Source organism: Mytilus trossulus, chromosome 11 (assembly GCF_036588685.1).
Source record: "Mytilus trossulus isolate FHL-02 chromosome 11, PNRI_Mtr1.1.1.hap1, whole genome shotgun sequence".
NCBI classification, from domain to species: domain Eukaryota; kingdom Metazoa; phylum Mollusca; class Bivalvia; order Mytilida; family Mytilidae; genus Mytilus; species Mytilus trossulus.
This window is the reverse complement of record NC_086383.1, coordinates 25,135,790-25,160,302: the sequence shown is the minus strand read 5'-3', so window position 1 is coordinate 25,160,302 and position 24,513 is coordinate 25,135,790. Positions and strand designations below refer to the sequence as shown.

At 31.1% G+C, this 24,513-nt stretch overlaps 1 protein-coding gene across 2 annotated transcripts in view; it reads left to right on the top strand.

Moving 5' to 3' along the window:
* Window positions 1-24,513, top strand: part of LOC134690923 (WASH complex subunit 2-like) — a 58,707-nt gene that overhangs the window by 2,193 nt on the left and 32,001 nt on the right. For both annotated transcript variants that reach the window (XM_063551099.1, XM_063551098.1), the window contains exons 2-18: window positions 398-517; window positions 1,767-1,859; window positions 2,389-2,460; window positions 2,965-3,030; window positions 4,259-4,435; window positions 4,856-4,943; window positions 6,041-6,102; window positions 7,205-7,288; window positions 7,996-8,121; window positions 9,421-9,502; window positions 10,613-10,708; window positions 11,755-11,867; window positions 13,125-13,179; window positions 15,511-15,654; window positions 16,334-16,461; window positions 22,321-22,407; window positions 23,045-23,235. In XM_063551099.1, coding sequence (XP_063407169.1) covers window positions 398-517; window positions 1,767-1,859; window positions 2,389-2,460; window positions 2,965-3,030; window positions 4,259-4,435; window positions 4,856-4,943; window positions 6,041-6,102; window positions 7,205-7,288; window positions 7,996-8,121; window positions 9,421-9,502; window positions 10,613-10,708; window positions 11,755-11,867; window positions 13,125-13,179; window positions 15,511-15,654; window positions 16,334-16,461; window positions 22,321-22,407; window positions 23,045-23,235 — 1,784 coding nt within the window. The remainder of the gene's footprint in view (window positions 1-397; window positions 518-1,766; window positions 1,860-2,388; window positions 2,461-2,964; window positions 3,031-4,258; window positions 4,436-4,855; window positions 4,944-6,040; window positions 6,103-7,204; window positions 7,289-7,995; window positions 8,122-9,420; window positions 9,503-10,612; window positions 10,709-11,754; window positions 11,868-13,124; window positions 13,180-15,510; window positions 15,655-16,333; window positions 16,462-22,320; window positions 22,408-23,044; window positions 23,236-24,513) is intronic.

The following is a 24,513-nucleotide window of genomic DNA, read 5'->3' as shown; positions in this document are numbered from 1 at the left end:
CTTCAAATTAGTGCTTTTTTCCAGTGTCAAACCATTTTTCTTTTCAAATTCACAGTAATTGGAATGGAATGGCAGTTTTTTTAAGGGGGGAATGCAGCAAATTCTTAAAGAAATATTTTTCACTACTTCTGAGCAGATCGATAAACAAATATATTAAAAATGTAAAATGTACATGATGTGCAAGGCTATATATGTAAGCTTCTTGAAAATTAATTTCTGAGGTTTAATTTCTTTTCTAAAACTGAAAAAAAATACATATTAAAGACTGTTTATATTGCAAGTTGCCCACAGATCAACTTGTTAACTGAATTCAAACGTGACTGACACCATTTAATTAAAACAATTCATAAAAACCAAATATAATGAACATAAAACATAGTGTTTCTTCTATTTGTAGATGAATGGTCCAGTAGATGGAGAATCCCCTAGCAATGGGACAAGGCTTTGGGAAAAATCATGGACCATGGATGAGATGAGAAAAAATGCCAACAACTGGTCCCTTGCTGGCGATGCTGGGGTAGGATAACAGTATTAATCTATGATGTCAGTTAAATAATAGAAGCTCTGTCTTCCTTGTCAATTTTATGAAGTTTTATGTATTTGCAAAGCATAGACCATGTAGTTAAGAATTAGAATTAAGATTCATGTTATATTTACTCATCAACATAAAAAAACTTCAGGGTTCAAATGATGCTAATAGCACAATGGAAAAAAAATAGGAACATTATTTTTGAAAGCATCTTGTCATTGAACCCTTTCCTCCTTATTGATGCCTTTGTAGTACCTCTGTTGAAACACTTTGACTACAAAATGTCTGCATCAGACTTAAAAAAAATTGTATCCAATATCAAAAGGACATTCATTATAGGAATATCTGACTGGAATTTCATAGACAAAATATACTTTTCACAATGCATTAAGACTTAAAACCTGATGATTTTTTTTTGTTAAAAAAATCCTATGCGAATCAAGTATGTGAGAAAAAAAAAAATCCATGGAGGAAAGGGTTAAAGGTATTTTTGCTACTTTTTGTCTTTCATTTATTTATTTGTCATGTTTGTAATGCTTTAAATTAAAAAAATATTGAAATGTTTTTCATGTTTTTTTAACAATTTATGCCACCAATGCAACAGTATCAGATTCACAAAAATAAAAAAAAACTTTCATACTTTGATTTTCCTTCGTAAAAAAATTACAATCACATTAATTAGATTTTGTATTTCTGCTAGACATGCTAGAGGTCAAGAATTAATTGCCTGCATTTATTTCTGAAGTTTAAAGTATACTCTTTTCTTAAAATTGAGAATGGAAATGGGGAATGTGTCAAAGAGACAACAACCTGAACGTAGAAAAAAACAACAGCAGAAGGTCACCAACACGTCTTAAATGTAGCGAGAAATTCCCGCACCCGGAGGTTCAGCTGGCCCTTAAATGCATGAAATGCATGTAGCTGTACATTAGCTCACTTTAATTTGTTCATGAAGGCATTATGTTGATTAAAGTTTGAAATTACGATTGAGAAAATATACTTACTTATAAGAAAATTTGTTCTTTATACATCATGTACATGTTATAGTAATGTGATACTCATGTTATTTGAATAATAAAAAAAAACAATTACACTGTAATCTGTCTTCTCAGATCCTACACTATTACAAACTAATTTAAATGTGGCAAATGATTAAAAATTTGAAGAATACAAAATATATCTATCTTTTTGTTGACAAAAAAATATTTTTATAAAGATTCATGATTATTTGTTATAGTTACTTCATCATTTACAAGATTTTTCTCAACAAATGATTTCGAGAGTACATGAGATTGGAAAAGAGGTTGACGGTCTTCTTCATGAAACAAAGGTAAAATAAACAATACATGTATATTCATAATATTATTGATATAAAAATACTAGAAAATTCTGTATATTGAATATAGGTTGATGACGTCTAATTAAATTCTCCTAGCATATGAAGTTATTTTGAATATATTGTAAAATATTGAGAACAGGTTTTGAGCTCTATATTTTGTCCAATACAATTTTAGCCAATTTGAATGTAGAACAATTGAAAGGATGATTCTTTTGATATTTTTTTTACTGACAATTTTCTGTTGACAGGAGTGATACAGTTGTCAGTGCTAGTTATCTTACTGCACATATAATAAGAAGAGAAATTTTCTTTGTGGTGTAAAATTGAGAAAAAAGTAAACATCTAACAGTCTTATAATCATATGTATACTTTAGTATAAAAAATGTAAAAAAAAAGAAGCTTAGTTGTGAAACGAAATCTTAACCCTCATGCACTAACATCTTATTTTCTTACAATTAACACAGCACTTATGACATATGAAATTTAAAAACAATTAACACTATTTTTATTATATTTTTAGATGACAGGTGTAAGAGTACACAATGTTTTCAATGATTTCATTATGCTGGCCAATACACAGTTTGTGGAAAATGTAAGTTTCAGATGATTTAAAATCTTTGCTGTGTATTTTCTAGTTTTTGCAATAATTTTATATTAAAAGTGAAAACATAAATTAACAAACTATTTAAATGCTGAAAAAAATATATAAATACTTACACTGTGATTATTGAAACACTTATCTTAGAGTATATATACTAATAGAAACAGAAATGCTTTGTTCAGTTGCTAGTCTAAGAATTTACCTTTGCATGATAATATTCATGCATTTTCTTACAGTTTTCACACCACAAAGTGCTATGTTTTCTGCCTAATACTAATACTGTTCGTATACTTTAAGTTCAGGGAAAATGTGAAAATTTTTGAGCATATCGTAGTAAATTCGAGACTGATTTCAAATTAAAGAGATGCTTCATTTCCCTGTTTTTCGAATAAGAGATGTAAATGTAAATGCTCTGACTGTTGAAAAAAGTGTTGATATAAAATTAAAATAAAATTAATGACTTCTTAGACTTACATATTATTTCATTGATTTCAGAGAGTTTATGATGAAGATGTTAGCAGTGAAGACACAACAAAAGAAGCAAACAAGGAAGAAACACAGGTAAATATTAATAAAAAGTTGAATAAAAAATACCTTACTCCAATGAAAAATTCAAACGTAAGTCCCTGAATATGAAATGGCCAAATCAGAAGTTCTAATAAAAAACAAAAAATGGAAAACAAATCACTTTTGTTTCTCTTTAGATTAGTTTAAACAGTATTTATTAATCAAAAATGTCAAGACAAATATTACAATGTTACATAAAGTTCAAATATGGGATTCCGAAACAAGTTTGGAAAAACGTTTATAAATCCGTCTCCCTAGATTTAGATTTTAGATGGATTTATCTTTCTTTTAAACCCAAATTTCCCTCAATCAAAGTGAGCATGCTTCTATAAAATTAAATAGGTATTGGTAATTCAGACTTTTCAGATATTTTCCTGTTCATTTATTTTCATGTAGCAGGTTATTTAAAAATATACACCACATTTTAAAAATTATTTCAAATTATCCCAAAAAATATTATTACAGTCATTATCTATGATTCAATTCTAAATTATATATTTGTAAAGAGTAACTTTTGAAGAAAACATTCATTTTGGTAAACTCAGATCACATGACAAAACTATGTCTATGAGCTGATAGACAAAGCATGTTCAGCCAATCAGAAAACATGTTGCATCCACAATTTGATTATTTGATTATTTGAATATAAAGACAATACATTTAATAAAAGGAGATGAATATCTAGGTTGAAATTCAATGAAACAGCAAACCAATGCAACGTTATCATTTTACACACTGGGTCATTTTTCACTGATTTTCAAAACAAAGACAATGTAATCATTTTTAGCTCACCTGGCCCAAAGGGTCCTTTATAGTCAATTTTTAACAATTTTTATTAACATTTTCCACTGAAACTACGGGCCAAGTTCATAATAGATAGAGATAATTGTAAGCAGCAAGACTGTTTAGTAAAGTAAGATTTACAAACTCATCACCATCACCAAAACACAATTTTGTCATGAATCCATCTGCTTCCCTTGTTTAATATTCACATAGACCAAGGTGAGCGACACAGGCTCTTTAGAGCCTCTAGTCTGTATGAACTGTTAGTTAGAATTAACATTAGTGTTGTAATAGATAACATTGGCAGGGACATTTTACATTAGATGCATGAAATAAAAACACCCACATTAAAGATTTGTACTGCATTGAAATTATGAAAAGGGGAGACAATCCACAAAAATAACCTACATTGTCAGTATTTTATCTGTCTATTTTGTAGGAAAAGACCAGAGAGCAGAGAGAAGCAGAACTAATACCCAAAGTATCAGAAGCCTTACAGTTAGGAATAAAAGTAACAGAGGAAGCATTTGAGGCTTTAGATTCCAATGTTGTAAACTCTGACTCTGAAGATGATGACGACACAAACTATAGGGTGGATCCTATATTAGAGGCTAAGGTTTGTAAGAAAAGACACTATCCTACATTTACATAGCAATTAAAGGGTCACAGTATGGCCCTCAACAATATGACCCATATATCATATACTATGATATTAAGCTATAAAAAAAACCTAATTCAAATTTTGAATATATTTTTTTTGTAATTATTCATTTCAAAATATACATTTAGTTATATATATATTTTCCCCAAATGCCTTGTATTATGACATTACTTGCATCTTTCTATGACATGTATATTGACCTGTTTATAATATTAAAATTTCAAAAAAAATAAGTTGGTGGAATAGATTTGGCTAACTTATTATTGATTCTTAAAATTAAAAAATAGAAACATTTAATCTAGAAAAAGAATAATCTAGGTTAGCAATCAAAGAAAGAATGCATATTATAAAGTTAACTTATGTTTTCTATTTTAGGATCCCTACATAAGCAGACCACTACCATACCTTATTGGTACTCCTAACTTTATGTCCAATGAAGATGTTGGACTGGAAGAAGAATCAGGTAAAAAACTTGTTAATTGTGGATCCTTGTTCTAATTTTTATATCTACATGATCTAAGCACCATATCAGTCAAATCAAATCTAATAAAATTGAGAATGAAAATGGTGAATGTGTCAGATATCTGCCGAAGGCCATCAATGTGTCTTCTTTACAGTGATAAAATCTTGCACCTTCAGGCGTACTTCAGCAAAACATTATACCAGTTCTAGTTCAGTGATAATGGATGTCATACTAAATAAATTTGAATATGTATTGGTATCTCTTCTTACCAAAATTATCATAATTTAGATTTAATGTAAACTTATAGAGTAAGACTCATGCATTCAAACATATTATATTTCCAAAAGAGTTAGATCCTTTGGCATGTTTGGATTCATTATCATCTTTTGTTGATTTAATTGGTAAAGGTGAAGCAATAGATTAAAATGTTTAACAAAATGTTCATGTATCTTTGCAGATGTAAGTAAAACAATCAAATCAAATATCCAAGAATAATTGATTATTCATAAAACTGATACCAATGAAAATAAATGGCCCATACAGTATGTGACTTTCAGTTTGAAGAATCACTTGCTGTCATATGCATAAAAAGAAAAATCCCCAAAATACTGAACTCGGAGGAAAATTCAAAACAGAAAGTTCCTAATCAAATGTCAACATCAAAAGCTCAAACACATCAAACAAATAGATAACAACTGTCCTTTTACTGATTTGGTTCATTTGCATTTGTTTATGTAGAAAATGGTTGATTAAACCAGGTCTTATAGCTAGCTACAACTCTCACTTGTATGACAGTGGCATCAAATTCCATGTATATTGATGGCCGAATGTGAAGCAATTAAACATAAACACTTAAGTTGAGGTAGTATTGCCATTTACTTCTGCCAAACATGGACAGACTACTACTGTTGACCTCAGATCTTGTAAAATGATCCAATTAAAAGCTTAGCCCATATTTCTAGATATTGAGTGTTTAGTTATTTACTACAATAAAAGAAAAAGAATGGCTTGACTTCTACATAGAATGAGTGCATTTAATTTAACCTGATTTGTAGTGTTCTGTAAATAAATATTGACTTGATGATTTCTATTTTTAGAAGAGGAAGAAGTTGGCCATGGTGAGCTAAGTGAGAGTGAGGCTGAAAAAGATTCATCAGAGGTACACCAGTTTTTCTGTGTTGTCACTGTTATATTTTATAGATGTATTGCAATATTATAATATATATATAAGTACAACCTTTCAAATACAATAGTCCCCAAGGGTGACTGGGGAATAGAAATATGGTCACTTGGTCTTCTGCCGACCGACAGTAAAACACTTGCCGAAGTGGGACGTCTGTTTGGCTGTGGGGGATGTATCAAGTTCGCAGTCACGTCATTTCAGAATGGGGATGTTAAATCCGATGCCTCGTGTAAAGAGAGTGCCACGCTCTTTGCAAGTTAAGAACCCTTGCAACAACTCTTTGAGGGGTCAGTAGGTGGCCTGTTGCAAGACAAAATTTCTGTCCCTATCCAATATATCCTCATTTTCCAGTGGCAGTCCAAATTTCCCAGACCATCATCCTGAATGGCCTCTATTATGACAAAAGCTACCTGTAGTATTTTTATTGTTAACTTGTTCTCATCCTGAATATGCATGAAATATTTGCCACTGGACGTTAAGCAACCAATAATCAATCAATCAAATACAATTACTACTCTTGAATAGTCACTTGTCAACACCAGTCATTATAGAAGACTTCATTTTATTTTTAAGATGGAACCAAACACCTTGACCAAAATTAATTTGGCTCGTTTAACTTTCTTAATATTTTGATAAAATATTTATCTTTACAATTTAACAAAAATATAAACATTTAAAAAAAGTTGAACCAAACATTTTGTTTGAAAATTTTCATTAGATTTATAGCAGTTTGGAAAACAGTATTTTTGAGCATTGAGAAGCTTAATATTACCGTTACTTCAATGTTTATCTAATTGTACAGAGTTATCTCCTTGTAGTGTTATGTACAACCTTAAGCTTTAAACTCTTTTTTTTTCTTTCATAAAGATATGGGATCAAAACTTTTGATGTTCTACAAAATAAAAGTTCCCTTAATATTGTTATGCAGGCTTTTACAAGGATAATGGATTTTAAAAGTATCCATGGACATTCAATTTTCCTCAATCAATCATCATTGATATTTAAGAAAATACATGAATCCACAGTTTTATATATTGATGATTATATATTCAGACCTGATAATTTGATTTATTTACAGTACTCTTCATCAGAAGATGAATCAGAAACTGAGAAACCTGTCTCTAAACCAAGAACAGGAACTGATATGACAGATTCTTCTGAGGTAATGTTATCTTAATCAAATTAGGATTAAGTTTTTTGCAGAAACCAGTAACTTTTTTAAAACTTCATGTAAAATTTGAATACTTGGAAATAAATTTTTTTAAGATTGAAAAAAAGCATCTGCAGAAAAAAAAAAAGATTTTTTTATTGCAATCGATATTACACTTTTACACTATCCGTAGCAGTCACAGATAATGCAAAGGGTACCATGGAACCCTTTACAATTTATATTTAAATGTTTATTTTTTTCTTATACTGAATATTCAGAAATCATTGCAGACATTGATGATTGCAATTTTGTAATTTTAGACAAAAATGCGATTATAAATTTTGCAATATTAGAGAAAACCTGTTTAATTCATATAAAAAATTTCAAAATGCGAGTTTAAATTATTGTGATTATAATCCTATCACATTTTTTTTGCAATATTAAAACATTGCAATCATTTCTGAATTTAGAGTATGTATATTTTCTGGCTTCACACATACTTCTTTTTGAGCAAATATCTTTCAACATATAACAAATATTTTGTACTTGAGTTTTTGTATGTAGTCCATGTTCCGAATATTTTTGAAATGCTAAGGCAAGTGGATAAAAAAAAGACTGAAATGAAACAAAAAAATAAAAATTGTCTTTTTTGTTTTACTGTAAAAAATAATCATAAATGAAATTTATTCCCCAAAGTTATGTTTTGTTTTTATTAACAGTCTGAATCAAGTGAAGGAGATTTGTTTGAAGCAAAGAAGGAGAAAAATAGTGACGAAAGCGATGAAACAGAAGAATCTGATGTTGAAGAGGAAAAAGTGGAAAATGAAGAATCTAAAGATACAAAGGTTTAATATTATTTACATTGAAATCATCTGTATATCAGATATAAAATATGAAAAGAGCTTTTCCTGCCAAATTAAGTACACAGCTACTTTTGCATAGGTACTATTTCTGTACTTAAAATGTGTAGTACTGGACATTTACTTCTTTACTTTAAAATTATTGTAATATTGAAGTACCTAAAGTTTTGGTACAGAAATAATACAAACAATATTTGTTTTGAAATTAGAACTTTAAGAGATTTGAAATAGACAAACTTGTAGAATGCATCTAAAATATATAACGGTGTAACCAAACACATGTAGTACTTAGATTTCAAGTACAAATCGAAGTACATTGTACTGTAAAATACAGGTACCTGAATATTACAATAATCTTAAAGTAACACCATAGAACTGAATATTAAAAGTAGATTTCCAGTACTATGTATTTTTGGTACAGAAATAGTACCTATGCAAAAGTAGCTGTGTATGTCTGTATAGGTCTAAAAACAAAAATGATATACATAATTAATTTTTGCTATGTACTTCTTCTTTTGCAAATGTATTTTAATGTATAACAACTATTTTTTTACATTGTTGTTTAAAGACTTACCAAAAGAACTTTATAAGGATGCAAGTTTAGGTTCAGATAATGTAAATTTAGAAATATTGCAGTATTTCATATATCAGTATTGCAAATTTTGCAATGGAATGTGTACTTGCATTTTGAATTCTGATAGCATTTGTTATAACGTTTTCTGAAATCCTATTAATAGAAAAACAAAGGATATGGGGTATCCATCAATGACACAAAATCACTAAATGAACAACAATACAACATACAAAAAGCGCATTTATCACTGTTCTTCATCTCAAAGTTACAGTGAGACCTTAACAAGGAGAAAAAAAAAATCTCACCTCACCACAAATTGATTTCCTATCTTTGTCTCTAATGTTCTTCATCTCAAAGTTACAGTGAGACCTCAACAAGGAGCAAAAAAACTCTCACCTCACCTTAAATTAATTTCCTATCTTTGTCTCTAATGTTCTTCATCTCAAAGTTACAGTGAGACCTTAACATGGAGCAATAATTTATTAATTTCTTATCTTTGTCTCTTGTTGAATAATCCAAATAACTAAGCAAGTAAACATTTCTGAATTTACAGTAGACAAAATTATACTTTTTCTTTTATTCAACACAAATATTGCATATATGCTGTTTTGAAACAAATTTCTTCAAAACTATACCTAGTTCTTGCATGTATGTGTAGTATTATAAAAAAAACATTTCCTTAATTGATCTTGCTTGATTACTTATCACAGGTTGGTGGATTTGCTAATGAGTTAGCATCAAAAGCATCAAAGTTAGGAATAGCACCTCAAGTGATACCTGAAGAACATAAAGGTTAGAAGACTTGATTTTATTTATTTGTGTTTTATAGCCACTTTTAAGCAGTGTTTTGAGGTCATTTTGTGATGGACAGTTTTTATTGGTGGTAGAAGCCAGGGTGCCCAGAGAAAAACACCAACCTTCGATAGGAAACTGACAATCCTAGTAAATAAAGATTTGAGTTGAGTGCACCCACACAGCTAGAAGAAAAATATATCACATTATGAATATATTTACATAATTACCAGAATTGGCTCTGCTGATATAATCTTAAGACAATATAGTATGATTCACAAGCGATATATAAATATCCACTAAATGATGTAGATATAGGAATTATACAGTCGTCAACAATGAGCAAAATTCATATGATTTGTTAATTTTAACTAGAAAAGCAAGAGCCTAATTTATGTATTAAACAATGAACAAAAAACTTCCCGGCTTGATAAAAGGCACTTACAGAATTTGAAACAGGTTAATAAATTGAGAATGGTAATGGGGAATATGCCAAAAAAACAGCAATCCAACCAATGAGGAAAAAACAGCCAAAGTCCACCAATACATGTTTGAGATGTAAACTTTACAATAGACAACTTTCAAGTTCAATGCATTTCTGTCAAAAACTCTGGTTTTAGTGAACATTGTTTGTGGGTTTAGATGCATTGTCACTTCTGTTTCAATGTTGAACAAGTGGTTGGAAAACATATAAAACTATATTGCACAAATTATGCAGAACATTAAATTTTCATAATTGACAATCAGCACTGCTGTGATAAGGGAATTGTGATTAAAAGTACTTACAAAACAAACATTTCTAGTTTATCCTGCACAATGACGATCACTAAGACGCTTGATGAGCGGTACTAGTGCAGGGATACAGACAATCCCCTCTATCTGGTAAATGATGTAATGAAGGCGCCCATTATTGATGATTTTTTTTACAGTGACAGATGAACTCAAAAGTGGTCTATTATCTTTCCATTAACACTATTTTTCTTCTGTTGAGATGATAATATTGATAATTATATAGCCAAAGAAAATAAAATAAACCTGTAACATTTTAATTGAATTACTGTTTGTTATTGTCAAAAAACTCAAGCTGAGGATATTTATTTTTCATTGCAGAAAAGCAGCGAACAGAATCTGAGTCAAGTCATAAAAAGAAAAAGCACAAGAAGGAAAAAGAGAAAGAGAAATCCAAACCCAAGAAGCATACAGATGGTTTGTATATTAATACCTCAACAGTATATTGTCTTGAATTAAGGTGGTACCCAAAACCTTGACTAAAATTTATTTGGCTGGTTTAATTTTTTTCATAAAATTTTGACAAAATATTTACTTTGACCCTTTGACAAAAATATAAAAATTTCAAAAAAAATTGAACCAACCAATTCATCAGAAAAATTACACTGGTTATATAGCAGTTCGGAAAACACTAACTTTGATCATTGAAAAGCTTAATATTCCCTTAACAATACAACGTAATTGAAATGTTTAGCTGATTATACAGAGTTATCTCCCTGTAGTGTAAGGTACCACCTTAAAGTCATATATATAGGCAAAACTTTGACATGGTGTGTCTGGCATTGGCCGAGTCCACATCAAAATTTGATAAAAAAATGTTTTAGGAGGTGAGTACAAAGGGAACCAGTAATTTCATATGCATGTCAATGATATTTGGATGGAACTGTATTACCCTTATCAGAAATGTGTCTATCTTGGTGTTAAATAAGATACAAAGGAACTTAGTAAAAAAAGGTAGAAAAAGTCTGCTATGTTGAATACACTGTATATGTCTATTTATAGATGATGATATGCTTTAGTATTTTTTCATAAATGATGATATGTTTAATGTCTATTTATTGATGACAATATGCGTTTATGTCTATTTATAGATGAAAGTATGCTTTTATGTCTATTTATAGATGACAACATGCTTTTACGTATATTTTATAGCAGACTGTTATCATATCAGAACTATATCACTATGATCATTTGATTTGAAATTATTTATCTTATCTTTTTTTTGCTATTTCGCTAATATATATAACATGACACTAAATTTTATGAACAATGATAAAGTCTCTTAATTATATGTATGTTAAATAATGATTCGAACAGTGCATTATAAGCCTATTTGGCTGGCTGAAGTTTTATATTATGTATTCAATGTAACAATATACTTTATATTCAGGTTGCACTATAATAAACAATTCTTCTTCTTCTTCTTCTTCTTCTATAGATGATTTTTATATATCTATTTATAGATGATGATATGTTTCCGACCTCCATTCAAGAAGATGAAGATGACAATCTCTTTGCACCAAAAGGAGGCTTGTTTTCTACTGGTAAAGGATTGTTTGATGACGATGAAGAAGATGTAAGTAGATTTGTCATTCAATTACATTTTTTCATTATAAGTAGATGTAAGAAGTCCACTTTCAGATGCAGGATTTTCTGGCTGTGTTGCAGACCCTTTGGTGGCCTTAGGCTGGTTTTTTTTTACACTTTGGTCTTTGGTTTTTGTCTCTTTGACACATTTCCCATTTCCATTCTCAATTTTATTCAGATTTTTAGATGACAGTTTAATTATACCCCCGCTTTAAAAAGGGGGGTATACTGTTTTACCTCTGTCTGTCCTTTCGTCAGTCCGTCAGTCAGTCCGTCTGTCCCATGAATATTTTTCATCGCATTTTTCTCAGGAACTGCAATACAAGGATTTCTGAAATTTGGTTTTAGGGTTTATCTAAGTCAGCTATACCGTGTGATGCATTTTTAGATTGATCACTTGACAACTTCCTGTTTACCAAACACTTGTATGATTTTACACATGATAGCCAAGTTGAAAATTTTCGTCACATTTTTCTCAGGAACTACAATAGAAGGATTTCTGAAATTTGGTTCAGGATTTATATAAGTCAGCTATACCGTGTGATGAGTTTTCAGATTCATCACTTGACAACTTCCTGTTTACCGAACACTTGCATATTTTTACACTATTAATATTATCCACTTGCGGTGGGGGTATCATCAGTGAGCAGTAGCTGGCAGTTTCACTTGTTTTTTTTGTTTTAACTTAATGGAAGATTTATTATCATTATAACTTCTGACCAAGGAGACCTTGATTTGATGTTTAACAAATTAAATTGTTTATAAAATAATTGTCTACAATTAGCTTCAAAATAAGCGAAAAAATTATCATATTCTTTAATTTTGTGGAATATATTTTTCACAAGTATGCAAAACTACTCAACAAAACTTAGAGGGCTTTGGTCACCAAAGGGTCTAAGTAGGTCAACTTCTGTATTCACTAGCTAGTCAACACTGAGGTTGTGAGTTCGGACTCCTATCTTAATTTATTAAAATTGTCAGTTTTCCTATGGAAGGTCAGTGGTATTCTTAGGGCACTCTGGCTTCCTCCACCAATAGAAACTGGTGACCATGAAATAGCTCAAAGGTGACGTTTAAAAGTGGCATTAAACACCTACAACACTCAAGATATTTCTAATTGTATATTTCTCATAATTTTAGTTTAAATTTAAACTTTTCCTGTGCAATTTGAAGATTTTAATTGGACATTTTAATGAATCACTGATAGCATTTAGACAATAATGTTGTTTTTATATCTTTTCAACAGGAGGGAGGCCTGTTTGATGATGAAGTTAAGAAAGAAGAGAAACCAAAGAAGAGAGGTATAAATAGCAGCCTTATAAATCTTTCAATCTGTTTTGAAGATGATTTATATCTTTTATTTTAAAAAATATGTTGTCAAAAACAGTACCAGTCTTTCTTTAATACTGTGGATTTGTTTATTTTTCGTGGGTACCAATAATCATGTATTGAAGAAAAATTGCATTTTTTGTGGATAATTAATTTCGTTGTTTTGGCAAAGTCAGCATACATTCCTTTATAAAAAATTGTAATTCATTGAACCTGTAAATTTGTCGTTCCCCTGTACCCATGAAAAAAATGAAAATTGGTTTCCAATGAAATTGAATGAATCCACAATACATATATTATAAGTTATATGGTTCACTACTGACCCCATACAGATCCATAGAGGGTTAGTAAAATCCATAGGGGGTGAGGCCGGAGGCCGAGTCCCCTATGAATTTTGTTCACCCTCTATGGATCCGTAGGGGGTCAGTAGTTAACCGTAAAACGATTTATTGGACGCTGGACTTTTTATGTGGCATTTTGTTGAACAATTAACAATGAAACATAACAGCATTAATAGATGACATCGCCATTAATGCGTCATGAACCCCGTATGAAACTTACTAACCCCATACGGTCTCATAGGGGGTCACCACGTGACGGCGTTTAACCAATCACAACGTGATAATTCATCTGTGGTCCAATAAAAATTTTGAGTTGACAATCTGCTGCCTCTTCAAAGACCCATCAAAACAACATCTGATAAACAAATTTAATAATACTTTTAGATATTTAGATGGTATTTTGGCTCTCAATAATGACGACTTCAGTATGTATATTAATGAAATTTATCCTGGTGAACTTACTTTAAATAAAGCTAATACTAACAATGACCACTGCCCTTTCCTCGATCTTGATATCTATATCACTAATGGAAAGCTGAATACTAAAATTTATGATAAAAGGGATGATTTTTCATTTCCTATTGTTAATTATCCGTTTTTAGATGGTGACGTTCCCTTGTCACCATCTTACGGTGTTTATATATCTCAACTTGTACGATTCGCTCGTGTATGTAACAATGTTTTAGATTTTAACGAGAGAAATTTATGTATTACTGAAAAATTATTACGCCAGGGTTTTCGATATCACAAACTAGTCAAAACATTTACTAAATTTTATCATCGGTATAAAGACATCAATCGTAAATATAGCTCAACATGCAGACTTCTTATACGTTCAGGTATTTCACATCCAATTTTTTATGGAAATATTCTTTATAAAGCACAAAGATGTCAGTATTCACCTCAAAAACTTACAAAACCTTTGAATAGACTTATTAAGAAGGGATATAATTACGATACTGTTGTCAAGTCATTAAAGATTGCATATTTTGGCGTTAATATTGAGTCACTGATAAGGTCTTTGCGTCGGAACTAAACACATTTATTCTAAAAACAGTTGTTGGCATGACACGGGTTATGTTCTTCTCATATATGTTATGATGGTATGATACTAAACCCCTTACGGGAAGGATTGTGCCTGATGTTCATATGATGAAATCATAATCTTTCAGTCAGTTTAATTGAAGTCTGGAGTTGGCATGTCAGTTAACTGCTAGTAGTCTGTTGTTATTTATGTATTATTGTCATTTTGTTTATTTTCTTTGGTTACATCTTCTGACATCAGACTCGGACTTCTCTTGAACTGAATTCTAATGTGTGTATTGTTATGCTTTTACTTTTCTACATTGGTTAGAGGTATAGGGGGAGGGTTGAGATCTCACAAACATGTTTAACCGCGCCACATTTTGGCGCCTGTCCCAAGTCAGGAGCCTCTGGCCTTTGTTAGTCTTGTATTATTTAAATTTTAGTTTCTTGTGTACAATTTGGAAATTAGTATGGCGTTCATTATCACTGAACTAGTATATATATGTTTAGGGGCTAGCTGAAGGACGCCTCCGGGTGCGGGAATTTCTCGCTACATTGAAGACCTGTTGGTGACCTTCTGCTGTTGTTTTTTTTTTTTTATTTGGTCGGGTTGTTGTCTCTTTGACACATTCCCCATTTCCATTCTCAATTTTATTATGTATTATTTGTATTGTTACTGTGGATTCATTATTATTCATTGGATATCAATTTTCGAGGATTTTGTGGGTACAGGTGAACCATAAAATTAAATGTTCCACGAATAAGAAATTTTCTATAGAATTGTATGCAGACTTTGTCATAACCACGAAATTTAATATTGATAAACATATAATTTTCTTTCATCCATGAAAATTGATACCCACGAAAATAAATGAATCCAAAATAGTCCATAGGATAGACGAAGAGAGGAACTAATGTTTTCGTTTTATTTTATAGCTGATTCAAGTCCAAAGAAACAACAGAAGAAAGAAGTAGAAGCTGAGAAACCTGTTGTAAAATCTGGTGGGGGAGGTGGGGGACTTTTTGATGAAGAAGAAGATGAAGATGATTTCTTCCCCACAGGCACAGAATCAAAGAAAGGTAATGAAAAAAAGGTTTGACACTTGCTGCAGTTTTGAATGTTTAAGAGATATCTTGTAAGATATGCTACAGTTCATGTTAATGCTTTTGTCATGTATCATCATATAGAATACCAGGGGGTAGTCCATATACCCGTAGCCAGGACGGGTTCAGGGGTTTGGACAATCCCCCTTGAAAACAAATAAGCACTGTTAAAGTCAATGTTCTGTTCAAATTGTGACTGTTAAAGTCGAGTTTGTGAGTCCAACAAACCCCCCCTTGGAAATTCCTGGCTACGGTCCTGGTCCATCATATGATCCATGACCTAGAATAGATATTTTATCACTTATTTTGTAGAAATTTTGAATGTGAATGCTTTATTGATTGTTATTTTCATTTACATCAATCGGGTAATTGTATAGACATTTTCTTAAGGATATGTTTCAGATATTTTCTAGAATTGTCAAGTCATATTCTATTACAATTACTGTAAATTTAGATATTTTTGCAACAATTTTATTATTTAAATAAAATATGGAATGAACATACAACCATAAATCAATGTTCAAAAATTAAACTTCCCTTCCAACCCTCCCCCATTGTCAATAATTGAATAATCGTTAAGTGAATGTAATTGGAAAAGGTAAAAAGAGTCAAAAGGTGATATTAATTAGTTTTATTTTGTATTTAATTGAAACAGATGTCCCAGAAAAGAAGTCAGCTCCTGCCAAGTCTGATTTGTTTGCTGATGATGAGGAGGAAGATTTATTCTCATCATCGAAGGAGAAAGCTGAGCCAGAGAAGAAAAAGAAGAAAAATGAGAAAAAAGTAAGCTTAATCTTGTTAATTATTTTATTGTTCTGGGGATTCATTTTTTTTTTATAGATTTTGAGGATAGGAGGAAACAACCTGGTTTTGGCACCAGAAATTAAATGTTTGACATTTATTTCGAATTGGCACATGATGTTTAAATTGCATATACAGTCGACTCTCGTTATCTCGAAGTCAGCCGGACCGGAGAAATATTTCGAGATACACATAGTTCGACTCAAACGAAAACCGGAAGTTTGACCGAACAAGGGACACAACTCTTGCTTAGCATGGTAAAGCTAAAATAAATCCGGGTGAATATTGGAAGGGGATCGATATTCTGGTATCAGATCGATGTATTTGTATGTCATGGTCTTTCGTTATTATAATAACATTGTTTTACTTATTCAATTGTTTCAGTTACAATTGTTTCCTATGGCTTTTATCCGTGAGAGTAATTTCCAATCGATAGTTTCGTTATTCAGGTCGTTTAAAGTTGACAAAATTGTTTATTCTCGGATACAAAAGACTTTAGAAAATTTAGATTCCTCTTCATTTTGTTTTATCTCAATCTTTGTTTTAATAAAAGAAAATACAACAAGATTAAAGACGGCGATTGAGTAGTTTTTAGGTGATCATCAACGGAAGTCATAATCCTTACTTTATACACACCCAAGCTCATTAGTGTAAATCACAATTAATTGTTTTGTAAACATTTTAAATACTTTTTCATGAACATTAACAATGTATCACTAATTATTGATAAAAATTATATAAAAGATAATCTTAGGTAAACACTCGTGGAAATAGCATGTCATAAATCAATACAGTGGTCAGTGACTGGAAATTTAATTACACATGTATTGTCAGATTAACTCTTCAATCCATTTAAATGCCGGAGGTCATGTTTTGACATATGTGTATTAGTTCGAGATAAATAATGAATTTTGAATGCTTTTGTTAACCTTGGGATCGTAAATTTAGTTCGACTCATCCGAAATTTCGACACATCCAATTTCGACTCATCAGGAGTCGAATTACATACATTTATATGGAACAAAGTTCGGGACCACGTGAAAACTTCGACTCATCCGAAATTTCGAGTCATCCGAGTTCGAGACAACGAGAGTTAACTGTATAGAGTCAAGAAATATAAATTAATACTATAATATATTTATCTCATGACATCACAGATATCATAATGTATATTGTTTTTAATTCTGGAAAATGATGAGAAACAGAATTTATACAGTATTTCCATTGTTATTGTGGAAACAATGTGTGCAGCCAAGAAACAAAAATATAATTTTAGTATAGCTTTATTACAACTATTTCCATGATCTCACCAAATATATAACAGTTTTTTTTGGTTGGGTTCACACTTTTCCAATCTAAGGTAGAATACAAATTTGATTTAAACAAAGGAAAGTCATGATTTTTTTTTATCATGGTTTATTGCCATGGTAACTTGATAAATGTAAGAATTTGTTCTTATTTTCGGAATACCTTGAACCTTAGTCTTGTTAGGAAAGATTGAAAAATTTGTATGATAAATTTTGAATTTGCAGTAATATTTGGGCCAAATGAGGGCCTCAGTAATAGTCCAGTCGAAATGTGAAACAATTGCTCAGAAGGTGGTAAAAGCATCAAACTTTGCAGAGTGTCAGTTGGGGTCATAACTAACATTTATAGCTATGGACCCAATTCGGGAAATCAAAATGGCGGCTCTGGGCGGCCATTTTGAAATCATATCCAAAAAGTCAATAAAAAATTATTAGAAAAAATATGAAAAATACGTTACTTAACTAATTTTGATAAACTTCCGTATTTCTTATGACAAAGAATATAAACTGAGGACTATTGAAGTATTTAGTAGCCATCTTGAATGGTGGCCATTTTGGAAACGTAAATTTGCAATATATTATTATTCGCTATCCTGAATTGTTTTTTGAATTAATACTAAGTTTTATATGCATTTATAACTAGTTTTGCTAATCATTTATTAATGACTGTTGCTTTTCATATGCATATAAGATATATTCACCAAGTGCTCAAATAAGGTATGCTTATGTTAACAAATAAATGTATTTACAGAAATACGTAAATTCTTTTAATTGCAGTTTAGTATGTAGGGCTTGGGTAATTTTTTACCATTAAAAAAATCCGTATATAAAATATGAGCACTGTATGTTGAACAGGAAAAATACGTAGGTATCAAAATCACTAGAGTTGAACAAATCTAATAAATAAATAAAGAATTCCGCAACGGGAAGAGAGGACACGTGATGATTTACAATGCCAAGCAAATACAAAAAGAGCAGACATAGACATTTGAGCTGGTAATCAGTCATTTTTTGTAAGCATACAACTGTTCAACGTTGATGAAGGCCATTTAATGGGAGAATCACAAGGCAAAAGGTACTAGTCCTGTCAAAGCAAATCTTAATATATATAGTCAGGAAAAACAAAATGAGTCAAGGATTGAAAAACCTAGTAGAATAACCAGCCACAGTTGTGATGAATCAACAAGAACAATGATTGCAGATATTTCTTTATTTCTTTGTGATGAGGTATCTGACTATCATTATGAAGCATCAACAATTGTGATTGACAATATAGTATGTGACTGTCACTTGAACTACTTACCACTGTTCTTTTAGCCAGATACAGTGCTGAAGATTAATATTTCAGGAGCCGATCTCATGCTAAATGTGTGTTAAAACTGCACCACAAGTCAATAAGACAGAATTCGAGACACAGAAAGAAAGTCAAAAAGCTGTTATCCATTGCAATAGGGCTTGCCAAAATAATAGAAAACAGTGATGGTTCAGTCTGGAACAGATATTGTTTTAATATTTGAAATTGATGATATGGTAAAATGGTACAGTGAACGTCCTTAGTAAATATTAGTTGTCATGGAAGGAATGATTAATACAACATTTATGAAAAATTGAATACTAGCTACCATGGATGATATGCAAGCACACATGAAAGGTTGCGTCTTTTTCTGGATTCTCAATGAATATGTTGGGGAAGTTCTGAAACAGGCCATGTCTTTTAAATTTTTTTTAAGTCGTGATGGGGAATGCCTCTTCATAGTCAAAGTACCTAGAATAGTTTGAAGGGTTAGGCTTGCTACTATAGAAAGGTTTACAGGGACATTCATTGTAGGCTTTCAAAATGAATCCGTTCCACAATCTTTGAGACATCTTACTCTCTATCGGAGGACTGATCAGTTGCAGTTGCATCCCTTCGATGACGAGTTGCACAATTGAACTATTATAGCTGAGAAATAGTTAGTGTTGTCTTCCACTCATCGATATTACTGGATTGTGTCTCGATGGTTGGCCATCCTGTATCATTCATACTCAGGAACCTTGTATGCTTGCAGATATCCTTTGTTAATTACATTCCTATTTTGTTAGATGCGTTGCATCAGTCCTTCCTTCCATGATAACTACCAAGTTGTTCCAGGCGTTTATTGTACTATTTAGCGTGATCTGCACGCTTGGCGATTGGTACAATACCTCTGCAAGATCGTGTGTCGTCAATCTATTTTATTATTTTGAAAAGCACAACTCCAAGGATAAAAGATTATTGGCTTTCCTTCTATGTCTTTAATCTGCCTATTTGCTATGTCAAGTTTTATCAATCATTAAGCAGGATACTGGTGATTTGACATCTCCAGCTCTTACTTTGGCTAAGGAAATATGTTTTGTAGTACAGTTGCACAGTCATGTCCTGTTTTTGTCGATTTTAAATTTCGAAGTATCATGGAGATCTTCAGATACATCACCACAGAAAAAATATATTGCAGTCATTGTTTGTGTTGATTCAGTATCACTTAACAGTGTCTAGATACTTCTTGTTTTCTTTCAACTGACAATTTATCTTCAACATCAGAAGTATGTTTTCCCTTTTACTGATGAAATATTTTGAGGTCTGAAAATTTGTTTGACAGGATTTGTGCCGTCTGGAGTGCTTCTGCAGTTTCATAACCCTCATTCAACTGTTTCAAATTGAGCGGAAGAAAAACAAATTCAAGACACAACATTGTTGCATGCCTGCATCAAAAAGAATGATTGCCAGCTCAAATATCTATGTCTGTTCTGTTTGGATCTGCTTGCCATTGCACGCATACCCTAGCTGCATGCTCACATGTCCTCTCTTGCCGTTTCACACATAACTTCTAGCCTAAACGCTCATTATTTTCTTCTGATATCTAGCTCCAGTGTTTTGGAAATCTACAATTTTGATATTTTCCAACAACAACGTTCAGTCATAAATTATCGAATATTCGTAATTTCTGTTTTACAAAGTTACTTAGGCAAACGTGTAAGTAACAGTTAGAAATTCTTATACTGATATTTTTATTTTGTAAACATGTGCATGCCTTATCTGACCATTTTATAAATATATAATGCATATTAGTAAAAAAAAAAGTGTGAATGCAAACAGTGAATAAATAAGATTAGCGAATAATGTTATATTGGAAATTCATGTTTTCAAAATGGCCATCATTCAAAATGGCTACCAAAAAATCAATACATATGAAGTCCTCAGATGACAGTCCTTGTCATCTGGGATGAATATACCATATGACTTTATAAGAACTTCCTGCAGCAAGCGCTTAACTGATAAGTCAAAGTGAACATGGTTACTAAGGAAATGCAAATGTGTAAAGGCAGTATTACGTATGTAAATGTGGAGGGCAATGTGATAGAACATGATAGACAGAGTGAGGTTTGACAAATCATGTACATTTCATTTTTAATTGAGAAAATTTGAGCAGTTGGTCTTCCTATAACATTAATTACTTGTATGATATAAAATTCATTATGTCTGCAATCAAGGTTTTTGAAAGTTGTTTCAAATGAACAATATCAACAAAACGAATTATCCTGTAATCAGCCAACTATTATAAATGACAGGTATACAAATATTTTCTTGCTTTATTTATACTTGTTAAATAAAATTCTCCTGTTATTCTATGTTGAACAAGCGGTGGCAGGAATATTGCTTTTAGAGTAATAGTTCATTTTATGATTTTCTTCGTGATCGCGTTTTAACTATGTCGATACTTTTGAACATTAGAGACATGTACATTGTCGGAAAATATAAAGTAATTTGTACCCTCTACGAAACAGAAGAAAAACTCAGGGAGGGGGGTTCATAGGCTCGATTTTCGTCCTGTTTATATAGCTCAAACAAATACATTTGTATATCTTCGACTTTGGTTTTTATTTTTTATTTTCATCGAATAATGACTACCTTTTTTGGCTTAAAAAACTAAGATTTTTCAAGATGGCCGCCATTCAATATGGGTAATATTTCCAAAAACTTTGTTCAACAAGACAATTGGAATCAGCACTGTTATATTACCCAGGTTTCATGTCAATATCTTCTCTAATATTTAAATTTTTTTTTTTTTATTAATCTATAGAGATCAAACGGCCGCCATTTTAAAATGGCCGCCTCTTCCGCAAATTTTGACTTTCAGAGTGGGTCCATAGCTTAAACTGTTGTCCATGACATATACTACCAGTATTCCAAATTTCATGCTTTTACCACAATCTGAGCAATTTTGTCAAAAATCTGCACAAATCGACTGGACTATAATAAGTTATCAACAAATTACAAATTTTTAGTCACTTTGATAAATCCCCAAATTTAGGGACCTTAAAAAACCAAATGTTTCTGCAAAGAAAATAATTGATGCCAAAAAAAATAAAATCTTCGTTTATTTGTTATTAGAAATTTGCACTGATTTGATACCAAAAGGAATCTATCTGGTTGAGCTGTCCAAGACATCCTGCCATGGCTATTAAAAAACAATGAGATACTAAATATTTATTAACATCACCTTCTATGTTACAGTTACCAGCTGGAGCAGTGTCCATGTTTGGTAGTGGACCTAATCCTTTAGCTGCAGCCATTAAAAAACAGAGAAAGGATTCAGATGAGGTAAAGCAAGCAAATCATATTCAATAAAAAGTTTTACTCCAGGCAATTTAATTCATTGTTTTGGGGCATATTTTGACATCAAATTATTTTGCTTTAAATCAGTCCCAAAAAGTTATTATAATGAAATATTAGATATGTTTATTAATAGTTCTACTGAAATTATCTGAGATTATATAATATTTCGGAAGTTTTTGAGGTTTATGAGGTACTTATTTTGAAATTATAATCACATACTTATATGCAAGCCTTGGTCAAATATGACATAGATTCTTAAAATAAAATAATTAAATTGATTTTTTAGTGTTAATTTCAGGTGAATGCAAGTGTTACATTAGCAAAACAATTTTTGGTCAAGGACTCGTAATAAATAGATATCTGATAATAGAATTTAGAAATGTTATAACTCATACTCAAAGTGAGATAATTGTATATTTCTAAATAGATAATATATTTGTAAATGGCAGCTTCCTAAATTTTGTCCCTTATCTTACCTATTAAACATTTCTGTCTTTATGTTCAGAAAGATAATGATTGTTCAGATGGAGAGAAGTCACGGTCTAGTAATGTCAAATCAAGTAACATGAGTTATGTCCCTTACCTAAACATCCTTAATATTACTGTCTTTATGTTCTTACAGGAAGATAATGATTGGTCAGATGGAGAGAAGTCACGTTCTAGCAGTATCAAATCAAGTAGCTCCTCAACAACTTCATCAAAACAAGTAGACAGATTGAAAAAAGAAGGGCGGAGCTCATCTAAAAATAGCTTGTTTGATGATGAGGCTGATGATGCACTGTTCTCTGCACCTTCTAAACCTCGCGCAGACAGGTACAAAAAATTTAATACTTATAGATATAAGAAGAGGTAGTATGACTGCCAATGAGACAACTCTCCATCCAAGTAATAATTTATAAAAAGTAAACCATGCATGTTATTCCTTTAGGTAGATCATAAGTTTATATTTTTTAAAGTAGATTTTTCTTATACTTTACCACAATGAAGATTTTACTATATTTATTTCAAAAATATAATAAATATCCTAATCCTGAAATCCTGGGCTTAAAAACATGAAATCCTGAGGTCCTGAACTCAAAGAAATTTAAATCCCGACATCCCTAAAGTCAATAAAAGAATTCCTGGATCCCAAAAGGACCAATCCTGATATCCCGGGCTTTACCTTATGATGCACAGCAGTTATTACTTGTACTTAGTCAAAACTGAAATAGATGTCATCATTTTAAAAGCCAATATACTGAAATGGATTTCACTCTTCAAATACTAACAATGATTTGAATGAACATTTAGCTTTAGCTGTTTACCAAGTTCTATATCAACCTTAGTCAAATCTTATTTTGTTATAATAGTTAAACAATTGTTTTAATGTCATACAAAAGGAGAGCATGATCTAAGAAAAGTTTCCTCATTTTGTGTATATCAATAAAATTGAGAATGGAAAAGAGGGATGCGTCAAAGAGATCTAGACAACTACCATACCAATAAGCAAAATACAGCCCAAGGGGACTTCTAGCAAATTTATTTAAAAGTACACTTTTTAGAATTTAGATTTTTCCTAAAATCATTAAAAGAACTTCAAATTGTTCTGTAGGTTTTTTTGCTTTTTGCTGCTTGGTTGCTTAAGGGCATACGATACAGTTACAGGGAAGGTAATGACGTTGCTAACGTTATTTGTTATTTTCGCGACGTCAAACTGTGACATATCAGGAAAAGATGCATTTTTCGACTGATTTTTATCATTCAAACTGATTTAATTTGAAAACGAAATCATGGACCCCTATTTTTCAAAACGGCATTTGGTTTCATTTTGCAGGGAGATTATGTGACCCAAATTTTATAAAACTGTAAATAGAGGATTTTTTTTAATTATAATAAACATGCAGTAAAAAGTTACGTTTTTTACTCAATTCATGAACATTTGATAAATATGAGTCATTTCTGAATAAAAAAATGCATATTTTTTAAAGATATTTATAAAATACAGAAATTACCGATTATTTAACAAAAAACAATTTGTTTTTATCTTTTATAACAAAAAAGTTATGTATTTCTTTCGAAAAAGAAATTACGGCCACAAATTTGAGTTTCGAG